Here is a 12112-nt window from a genome sequence, read left to right as displayed (position 1 = left end):
TCGTCCTCTGCCACTTTGTATTTTAAATTATGTTTGGTAATTTAATTATAATATTCAAACCCAAACTCCTCGACTTGTTGCTGGAATAATGATAGAGGTACAACACAATTTTTTGTATTATATTTTGGTGAAATATCAACATCATTCGTTGACAAAATGTTTCACAAAACAGTAAAGCGCCAAGTGACCTGGACTAACTCAAGTTATGAAATATAACACCCCTACTGGTATGATTGCAAAGTTACTGGCCGCCGCAACACATTTTAAAACTTCTACGATGAAGTTGGGCGGCCAGTAATTGATCCAAGTTGGATGCACTCTACAGTAATGCGAGCTTAACTTTTTTGCTCCTCTGAAACCAGGCAATGGCAAATTACACTACGTGAACTGGAATATGCTTTGATATAATTAGTTTGATGTATATAAACATATGGTAGTTGAACGAGTATGCAAAATAGCAGTATGATAATGATAAAAAATAGGTTGATCGCTTAAAATATAATATCCGTTCGATAAAAATATAAAGCGAGAGATCCGAGGCGGCAGCTGCTTTCACATCTGCGCTTCGTCCCCGAATGACGCGCGGCACCACGTGGCCTGAATACCTTTGCTATAAAAAATAATTTTGACTTAACTGTATCTCCGCGCAGCAGATGATTGTAACATGCTGTTAAAAGCCTATTCCATCTGCTTGCTAGACGTAGAGTTGTTACTTGTTAATTTAATGTCTGTTTCTACATGAAAAACTGTGCATGGCGATAAAGTAGCCAGCCAGTACAATGGGGTTTTTAGAGGTTGACAGTTCGTGAAGGTTCGTAAGTAATTGACAGCATTTTATACATAGAATAATAATGGAATAATTCCGCCTTCAGTTTACGCTGGTAGGATATCAACGAGTAATGATAGGCGAGAATGAAGTCAGACCTCGATGGTCGACCTGCCAGTGTCGTTAGAAAATAAAAGAAAGACCTGTCGTAAATAATATCAAAACCGCCATCGTGGCATGATCTGCAAACAATTAGACAAATATAATTGAACTTACCTCTCGCAGTTCTTTAATTTTGGCGCCACCTTTGCCGATAACGCAACCTGCTCTACTCTGATGAATCAGTAGACGGACATCGAGGTCATCATTGTTTCCTTTATTAGGTCCTCCCTAACAAAAAATAAGTAAGCTTAATTTACTTTTCCTTAGACTTCTTTCATACATATTATCGGTCCCTTCAAAGTTACATTTAGATATGCTCGGTGAAATATTGGGCATATTAAATGTTATCACAACGGCATAGAGTTTGTCGATTCTCTTCAGTAATTATAGTAGTGAGCATTTATTTTTCATTTAAAAATCTACTCAATACTTTAAAAGATACATCAGCCTATAAGCAGATATTATTATAGTTTTGACCATAATTATACAATTAATTCAAATGTAAACACAACCAGTAATTCAGATTGTATGTAATTATTTATCTACACAAAACGCTATCCAAATTTTACATTTTATTTTAAATGTTTATTTTGCATATCTTTAACTTGTGACCATCTTAGAAGCTATTGTAAAATCAAGTTACAGTAATTAAGATTGTATATAAATACTTACATCAGCCAAATTTGGAAGAATATCTTTCACGATTTCCAAAATCGTGTCGATATCTGATGCCGTTATCGAGAGTACACTGAAAGACATATAACGCGTTAGCACACATATGATCGTGAAATATATGGATAAAAAATCACAACACAATATTGATAACGGTAAAAATCAACGGTCAGGGAGGACTGTTTGCCAGACTGTACTCAAAGCATGATGGCGATGAAGTGATGTCGATAGAACGCGTTTATATTACTTTGACGGAAATGTCCAGGGTGGACAAACTGAGTGGTAGGATACAGTCCTGAGAGAGCAGTTCTCGTAGCGACTAATGAGTGAGATATGATGACACCGAGGTCTAGAATACAAGATAAAGGGTCGTCTAGTGCGACAGAGTGCATCGTCCTGCCAAGTGTCGTGATGAGGACGGGTATACGACATACGGGATAAAGCGCCTAACGCCGGGAGTTGATGACAGTTCAAACACGATCCGACTCCTGACTGTTGACAGAGTATTAAGATCTCGACTCGGGATGTATAATTGAGAGTAGATGTTGGCGATATAGTTTACCGTTCGGGGCCGGGGCAATCTGGGACTGTTATAGAGGCTTTGTACTGCGTGGCGGGGCGGCGAGTGCGGGGCAGCGGCGTCCGGCGGGGCGGGACCGGCAACCAAGACACGCTGTAGCGGCGCCACGCGCCTCCACTACCTCTACCGCCGTGCCCCTCCCTTTCACCAGCTCCAACGTCATCACTATACATACTACTATAGCCGGAGAACGAACGACCACAGAGAGGGCAGTGTAATATATACTTTGACATTATATGGATACTGAGTACTTTAACAGCCGCCACCCGTTCGTACAGACCCATACACAGAGAAATCGAAAGAGTGTAAACATATCGGCCTGTGCTGAATTTGGAAAATTGTAAACGTCTCATAGCAACATGATTAATATGAACGTTATTTTAGGTATCAACATTTATGGGACGGTAATATTAACACATTGTTCATATTGTTTTAATGGGATGATTACCATTTTCACTGATAATGGCACTGGCTGAATTAAACTCTGTCTGCACTCTATAATTCTATACGTAGTATTCCTCTGCGCCTGGACAGATCAAACGGCGAAATAGCGACGATTTCTACTGATATAATATTAAGGATAATTTTCATTGTACCTATTCGCTACGCCCATCCGTTCTCCGTTCACGTAGTATGTATAGTAACTTACGCATTGCTTGTTGAAGGTGGTCAAGGGAGTGACGGGCGTGGAGGCGCGCGGCGCATCACGCTACAAGCCACAGAGGCGTCTCGGGGGCGCTAATGACCTGTAACTGGCTGCCGGGGGGTTAATCTGTCTATAGCCTACGGACCGGCCGCTGGCGTGAGCTTTGGTGGCTAAAAACCACTGGAACTCACACTTGCTTCTTTCAAAATCTTGATTTAATTCTTTTCCATTCTACAAGATTGAGAATGTTAGCGACCATCATAGCAAAACGCTGAAAGTTTAGGTTTCATTGTTTTGTATATATTTTTTTCTAATAGGGTCCGATGGAGGCTCAGCAGTACAATTATTAGTTAAACATAAGATTGGTAGACGTACCTGAAGCGAAAAATGTTAATAAAATACATTAAAATTATAGAAACGACTTACTAAAATTTACTTATAGAATTACTTTCTTTTTATTGATATAAATACGAATATACTTAACAAATACCAATTAGTGTGAAACCATTTCGTTTTCTACCTGTAGATTAAATGTATAACAATTAATTTAGATATACGTGTTTATAATTTAATTACTTAACTAATATAAATGTATGTTCGTGACACATCTAGTAAATAATGATTCTATTTTGTATTGTATTTTGAGATTCAGTACCTACTAGGGTTTTAGCTGTATAAATTATAAAACACTGACCTGATCCCTGAGTTTTGATATATTGGCGCCACCTTTCCCAATAATCGACCCAGCCACCTGTAATTTTTGAAATTTATAATATCGAAAAATAACAGACTTGTGGAATATTAATCATGTATACCTGTTAACACACGTGGACTTAATATAAATAATATAATAAAATGGGAGCCGAATTGACCAGAAATTATAAAAGTAGAAACACTTTAATAATTTAAAAGTGAATTACGCGACTTCTACCATTGCAAGCTGTATACATCTATCAACAATATACTGTCCATGACATTGACTGGTCTAATTAATTCTACTATGTTATTTAAGTAGTTTAAGTTTATATAAGGTAGAGTATTGACTCTACCTAATTGATAATTGTATGCAATTTTATACCTGTACACGAACCTCAAGATTTGGCATACTACTCACATGCAGCAAACCAAATCATTGTTAAATTGGTAAGTTAAACTCATTCATACAAGTTTGACTGGTTAATTTGAGTAATTTGCCTTTAGACATGCCAATCAAAATAAACGTGGACATTTTCTATGCAACTGGAAATAGTAGTAACTGATAGCCCATGAAAGAGATAGCCGTCGCCTATAAACAATATCATGAATTTTATATAATATATTGTGAAGCGCTCAGGCATTGGTCTTCTTGAAAATTTTGAAATTGAATACAGTATGTTATGTTTCCGTATCCTGTAATATCAAAGCTATCCCATCATTCAAATCAAAACAGAGTCAGTAACAGGACTGGAGCTCTGTGACATTCGTAGAGAGCTTACAGTTACAACACAAATATTTCTCACCTTGCTGGGTATCAAGAAAGTGACTTCATTATCTGTATGCCGCTGCCTCTTGTGGACGGGGCCGTCATCACCGTATGCGTCACGCTTCATACTGCTGTACCTGCATTATCACCAAGAATTGTTACAGTTTTACAAGCGGTTTTTGCCGCGGCTCCGTTCACGCGTAACTCTAAAATTCATGCATATTTTTGTATTTTACTCGTCAAGACTTTTACGTGGTACCTAATACAATTACGTGGGTGGACCAGATCTTTAGTAGCTAGAACAAGCGCCCCCAATATACCCTGTCAGGTAGACCTCCGCGCGGTTCCCCTAGAAACCATTATGGTCAATTAATGGATTTGTCATGATGGGTCAACTGACTTGGTTTCGTTCTCATCTATATTCACTCGCTAGTACTCTAATAGTATATAACTATCAATAGCACTGGCAGGGTTACCATTCATTATGATTTATTAAAAACATACAATTACGTATCATCACTGATTGTTATCCCGTGTGGTCCCGGCATAGACTAAGCCACCCCTTTCCTTTCCCGTGGCTGTCATAAGAGGCGACTAAGAGAGCGAGGGATGGGCAGTAGCGTCCCTCTTAAAACATCTCCAAAGCTTAACTGAGGTTGCCAATCCGCCTACCAAGCGTGGCAACTACTGGTAAAAACCCCCTAGGGGACGTTTATGTTCAGCAGTGGACAGTTAAAGGCTGATATGATGATGACTGATTATTATAGAATTACAAAAGCATAATTTCTGTATATAAAGAAACTGTTATTAATGTCTGCTGATATTGAGATCGTAATTATCGAACATTTCTAAAGGTCGAGAAAATATTAAGTTTCGGTTAAACTGACACGACTTATTTAAATAAATAAGACGTTTTATTACAATATTGCAAAATTGTTTTAAAAATCCTAATTTTTCAAATTCATTAAATGGTAGCTAATAATACTTATGATGGATTGATATATAATTGATATAAATTTATTTTAACGCCCTATTCGTATATCAATTCCATAATACTTAATATGAACTTTCTAGCAACTATGACGTGTGACCCCATGTTGTTCAGGTTTCCATTTAAAAAAATTTCTCTTATATTCATTCAAAGAACATTTGACTTAATTGAGGAAAGGAATAAGGACCCCTATTGCTGTGGAAAATTCATTAAATGATAGGTTCAGACACGCTCAATGTATCTTGAGGAGGCAGTGAAATGATTTCTTCAGATATCTCAGTACCCTTATTATTATTTTGAAAAGTACACATTCCATAAATTAATATAATATTATTGTAATATTAAAAATTTCCATAGAGCATATTATTGCATGTCCGGGGCACTTGAATATTTTAGATCGAGTCGGTTTCGTGTGGTGTAGTGGTATTCCGATTCCGTATTTTGCTAACTGTCGTGATTGCAAAGTTAGCGTGCTGCGGTTAGTGCTTGCTTGTTGATTGATAACACAACGTCTGCGGTACTTACGAGTAAGTACTTGTAAGTCATGAACTAGCTAAGTACATTTCAAGTAGAAAGCATAACATCGTTCTCATATATTCGGCATGAAATATGCACCTATCTACATTCTACACAAAACTTGATGTTGATGGTTTAAGAGTTATGGAGAAAAGAGTTACCTACGTCGTGTTGCCATGTAAAAACATGGTACAAAAATAAATTCAGTGAGACACATGAAACCCTAGTGTATGCTAACACGAGTCGTCTGCCTGACAGCAGGTGAACGAGGTCAGTGACACCCTCGCAGGTGTACGCCAACGCTCAAGTCGCGGGTAATTCGCGCGAGACACAAAAGGGTACCGCTACCCTGCAAACGTTTCAAAAGCTCAATTTTCTTAATTTCCGGTACTTTTGATTCAAGAACAAATAAAACCTATTGTGAAGTTCGAATTATGTATACCGCATTAATAACCGATTAGTATTCGCCGAAATCATAAAGTGAAAAGTACAAGCCATCATTAATTAAGACACCAATCGGACCCGTTTATTGAATCGGTAAGTTTATGAGTAATAAACATTTGAAAGCAATTGATTTCACTGCAAAAAGTTTTATGATTATGAACATCTGAACGAGGTTAAGGACGATCAGAACGTATAATAATGTATGGTGTATGAATAGAACCAGCATGACTGGCTCGGGCCTTAGCGCCGCATCGAGCGGTAGGTAGCGGCACTAGACAGGCAGGTGCAGGTGTTCGCGGCACAAAGGAGACGCCGTACCATGCTTATACGCACCACCATGCGAAATCAGACAAAAAATAATACGCGTCGTCCATCGTAAATATAGTTACTAGATATATTCGTTTTCTTTATATCATCCTCTATATGTTATCAATTTGGTCAGTTTACTTCCCCATTTTAATGTAACATAATTTTAAATAGAATAGAGAAATGTAACAAAAGATGGAAGCAAAAATAGTTAATAAAACAATAACAACTAATAATGTGATTATAAATTTATAAACTTAGAAAGAGATGAAAATGAAAAGGTGCGTTCGCAGAAAGCGATCAAGCAAGTAATAAGGGTTTCTTTCAATTTTAACAAAAGCCTATCATAAAAACGAAAAAGACAAAGATCGCAAAACAGTCTAAAATATTGTGATTTTGTAACACTCACCAATTTGTCCGGGCGTTTTGACCGGGCTGGTTAGACCTAGAACAAGAGACGTGATACCAATTAGAATTGGAGTTCCAAAAGAATGTGTTACACTTAAACATTTTGAACCTACTTTATAACGTGTGTTGGAGATAGTTAGCGCGTGTGAGCTCATCATGTTTAAAGACGTATCGCGACCGCTTATGTGGAGGAACGCGAGAGAACTGGCAACGGTTGGGCTTCGCACGGGCGTTAGTACGGCACCCCCGAGACTCCGGGGCGCCGGAGGTGCACATGCGCACCACCCGCCCTGTCGATAACAACACCCAACCTCTCATTGTGCCCCGGAAACGACGACTTAACGAGTCACACCGCAAGACACCCAGCCTCGTGCCTTAACTAACCTACATATCACTTCTATACAATGTAACCCATCGTTTCAATTTGACTTTCTTGAATCCTAAACTAGATGCTTTCTACATTGACTCTTGTTAAATACTAAAAGATACACTAGCTCACAGTAGAGGCTATAATTTTAAATCAAATAGGAAAATATATCGCATGAGAATTTGTTCAACAGGTACAGATGTGGTACAATAAAAATAAATTTACATATCGAGTCAAAAGAGTAGAGTACGTCTCTCGACTGTGTCATGAGCAGCAAACTAAACTCTCCTATCAAGTGGAGAAAAAAGTACATTTTGGTCCGCAAATAAAAAAAAAATAGGATTACTCAATAAATATTAAAAAATATATAGTCAATGTCACTCGCGATGATGTAGACTTTAACAATACATCATACAAGCAAATCTATTAAGGCGTTTAGAAGTTATATAGCCCCGTGGACCCAGCATGGAATGGACTACCCCATCCTTTCACGTGGGTGTCGTAAGAAGCAACTAAGGGAACTTAATGGGTGAGGGATGATTAGAGAATCCCGTTAAAACATCAGCAAAACCTAACAGGTGTTGCCAACCCGCCTGCCAAGCATGGCAACTACTGACATCCCCCTTCCCTCTTTATGGGGAAGGCTTATGTTCCTCAGTGCACAGACAATGGCTTTAATGAATGTATGCTTAGCACCGTTCTGAGTAACTATTTATGCGATAGGTAACTATTCAGTAGGAAACAATTAATGTCTGAAATGACGATGATGGTTACTTCTGCATCAATAATCAATAGTAAATGACGGGAAGGAGGAAGAAAAATACTGTATTATTTATGGTTCTGCATGAAAATATTAAAATTGTAATAGGTTTAGTACTGTGCAAACGAAACAATCGATTTACTAACATTTCACCAAGCAATTAGAATTGAATGTGGCAAGGGGCAACAAGTCTACAGTCAAATTTCTCATTTATTAGGGCTGTAAGCGTAGCAATACCCTCATTGGACAGTAAATGAAAATTTAAAATGACACAACCAATTCTAATTTAAACTCTACCATTGTAAGTAAACCAATAAATCTTCATGAGATCAAGGTAGTAAACTACTGAAATATTAAATAAAGAAAATTGTATGTATATTTCTTTTTTTTTGCTTCAAATAAGCTAGTTTTAGGTACGTAAACATGCATAGCTATTAAAGTAATATCATCTAAAATGCCGATAGTGTGAGAGTAATATAAATAATAAACATCCGAACCGATGGCATGCAACGGAGTCGTTAGGTGCCGCTAATGTCCACCTACAACTTCACTTAACAAATTGACCAAATTAATGGATGTCAAATTTATCGTTACAATTCATTCTTATTATTAAAAAAGAAAATATTTTCCGGAAAAAAAAAACTAAAACTGTAAACGATTGCCTGTTAATATCTAACTTGATAAAACGTGTTCATCATCATATCACAGATGAGTTTCCATCATCTAATTATAACTTGTGACAGACCGTCACATTTTTTTATTGGAGGTCTTTATCACACCATGTACTGTACATAATTCATTCAAGTATATCGTAAAATCTCAAAATCTATACGTATAATAACTTTAACAAGAATTTTATGAAAAAATTGAAATGGTAAACAGTTAATATTTCACTTCATAGGAAGAGGCGACCGTCGCCTGTAGGCAGAACAGGACCAATATAACTATAGTACCTGTCATGCATTGCCATTATCATTTCTGTAAAGAGATTATGGTGTTATGTCTTCATACATTATAATTTCACTACCATGAAACCAAAACAGCCATGCAAGCCCACCTACAAATTTAAACTATTCCTATGCGTGCATCTGTTTTTTAAATTTGATTAGGGGAAATGTCAAGGATAACCAAAGCCTCAATTTCTGAAATATGGTCTGTAACTCTGTATCATCATCATTTATATCAAACAGTTGTTCGACATAAATGATGTAGTTGAAAAATAATCATAACGATCAAACACGCACCTGTCTCTGGAATAAATTTCTTATTATACAAATGTTGCTTTATATTTATATTATGGATGGATGGACTTATTTGTCGATAGCTAATAGCTAACCCACGAGGTGATATCGAAGACAATCGTTGCCCCGACGACGAGACAACAAAACAAATGCGGACTACTATTTGTTAAAAGACGAGATTATATAACTGTCAGTCATATTAGCTTTACAGGTCACTATTGTGAATAATCAAAAAGCTCTTAGCTCGTTTACTAAGCCCATGTTTATCTTACACATTAAACGAATGACAAATCATACAAAATTGTTTGCTGAACCAAGCTTGTTACAATATTAAGAGACAACAATGTTCTAATTGCTAGTTCGAAATTACATAGTATGCTCCTTTACCAGTCGCTATATACAAAGATGTAGTAGTTCGATCAATTAATATATTCTATTATATGGTTTTAAATACGCATCACCAGTAATCAATAAATGGGTATTACATTAAGAGTCACTTTGTAATTACGTATCATTTTCATGTAATCATACGACAATGTTACTTGTCCGATATTAGTGGCAATATTGTCATGTAACAATGTACAGAGAAGTAGGTCACATAGAAAACATTAAGGGCCTGTTGTTCATATTTTAGGTACATACTGTGTGAGATATCAGGTGTGGTCATGGCGTATGTGAGAACAACCAGCTGCAACAACAATCAAGCAGCGTTGACCTAATTGTTCTTACTTTTCTTTTCGAAGAACATTATTTTAAATAGGTAATTGTAGAAACTGAGGGGGTTTGAAACAAAGTCTGTAATTTGTTCTACGCTGGCTGCTGAAATATTCAGAGCTATGAGAACGCGTGGAGCGCACGCCACCCGTTCGAATGGACATGTGGGGTTTTCAGCTTGGTCCGAAAGACTATTATAGAGCCTATGGGATAGGGAATCGACAGATACCAGTTATTAACTAGTAACTAATTATTCGTCTATCAAATTAAACACAATTATAGTAGAAATTATATATTACGTTTGCCCTGTCGCAACGAACGAAACTCGAAGTTTGTACAGAATTGAAATTTATTTTTTACTTTTCTAATTAATCTCAATAAGTTGAATCGGAGTACCCAAATCAAGATTTAATTTAAAATAATGTTATAAAATACATAAAGTGGAATCAATTCTAATATAATTTTTTTTGTTTATTATAAAAGCCGACTAATTGTAGAGTTATAGATATAATCAATGCCATTTTGAAGTCTTGCTGATATTGATGTTTCAAAAGAAAAAAGGAATAATCCTCTAGAAAACCTCTATATCTATTTTAATCATCCATAATACATAGTTACACCAAATAAGTTATATAAAATATTGACAGATGCAAAATTAGGGTTATCTTGTTGCTTCAATTCTAAATAGCTGTTTTCAAGTTTGTGTACAGACACCGTCTAAAATTCGGACAATTAATGCGTTCAAATACGACATACCTACACGATTTTTGTTTAAACTCGGCAAAACTAATAAGCTATAAAGTATTTGAAATACCTTAATGGCTCCATACAGTTTAATAACAAAATTGATGTTATTATTTGTAGCAGTTTGTCCTTCGACGATGTGAATAATTCATTCGGAAAATGACGCAGCATATTCGACAAACTTGAAAATACGAGCTGTCTCGTCTAACATATATGTTTCCAGGGTATAGCTTTACCGTATTTTGTTTGAGGATGTATAGGATAATTCATGGAATAAATATGCGGTTTTTCTCAGTAATGGAGCTCTAGCGGCAGGTAGCTACGAGCGAGAAAGTACACGATCGTATCGTATATTTCGCTAAAACGATTCTTACGCGATAAATTTGGGGACATTTAGAAAACGAGGTCTGCGCAAAGGTTGGCAAGGACCTAATCTATTATTGATAGAGGCTTTGGTAAAAGGGAAATTCAATTATAGTATATGTACTGTTGTGAACAAGTTGTCATTATCTATATGATAAATTTTATTTTATCATTATAACTAATTACTCATCCCGAAATAGGGATTTTTAAGTTGCAAGGTTCTTCAATTCAAACTTGTTCATAAGAACTATAAAGTTTGTAAGCATATTTACAATATCTAAACAAGAATCAAGTAAATCCATAATCTAGCGATAGTATTCTTGAAGCACGGAAAATATATACAACTAGCTGTAATTCGCGACTTCGCCCGCAAGGATCTCTATATATTCTATATTTTAAGTTAGGAAATAACTTATCTAATTCTTTAATAACTTCTAATTTCAATAATGCAATATTGTTTCAATCACAAAAAAAAAATATTAAATTAATGATCAGTCGTATTCATGATCCGTACCCGACCCAAAGGTCCCCATGACACTTGCGGCATTTCCACGTTGGATCGCCAACTCGGATTGCCAATAATAGTAATAATAGGATAGTGCAACTTTCAACAACCTTTCTAAATTATGGTGTGGATAAAATAATATTTTATAATATTTAAAATAATACTTATATTTTATTTTTTACTATAATATATATACTATAAAATATAAATCTATTATATTATTAGTAGATAAATAGGAGATACAAAATTGTTTTTTTATACAAGATATTTTTTTTTTTAATATGGTGTTACTTAATAATTAACCTTAAAACAAACAAACATACAGCAGTAGTAGATATAAATATTTTTAACATTATTATGGAAAAGGGAATTTAATTAAATATGAAACTGCATAAAATTTAATGAACAAATTTCCCTGTTCCACATTTTCTGTCGTAAATGTTTAATTGATCCGATAAGAAGTTG

At 35.8% G+C, this 12112-nt stretch overlaps 1 protein-coding gene across 4 annotated transcripts in view; it reads right to left on the bottom strand.

The window, feature by feature from the left end:
- LOC113521659 (heterogeneous nuclear ribonucleoprotein K) overlaps positions 1-12112 on the bottom strand; it is a 35901-nt gene that overhangs the window by 11686 nt on the left and 12103 nt on the right. The window contains exons 1-7 of one of the 4 annotated variants that reach the window (XM_031909753.2): positions 7067-7199; positions 6955-6990; positions 4326-4425; positions 3521-3577; positions 2163-2206; positions 1601-1676; positions 1043-1156 (exon numbers count right to left, since the gene is read on the bottom strand). In XM_031909753.2, the coding sequence (XP_031765613.1) occupies positions 1043-1156; positions 1601-1676; positions 2163-2206; positions 3521-3577; positions 4326-4415 (381 nt within the window). In that variant the 5' untranslated portion in view covers positions 4416-4425; positions 6955-6990; positions 7067-7199. Of the gene's footprint in view, positions 1-1042; positions 1157-1600; positions 1677-2162; positions 3498-3520; positions 3578-4325; positions 4426-6954; positions 6991-7066; positions 7200-12112 lie in introns of those variants that run through there. The other 3 variants (XM_026907269.3, XM_052899789.1, XM_031909752.2) reach the window with 3 other exon arrangements.

This window comes from Galleria mellonella, unplaced genomic scaffold (genome assembly GCF_026898425.1).
Source record: "Galleria mellonella isolate WM207_F2 unplaced genomic scaffold, CSIRO_AGI_GalMel_v1 utg63, whole genome shotgun sequence".
Taxonomy (NCBI): Eukaryota; Metazoa; Arthropoda; class Insecta; order Lepidoptera; family Pyralidae; genus Galleria; species Galleria mellonella.
This window is presented reverse-complemented; position numbering and strand designations above follow the sequence as displayed.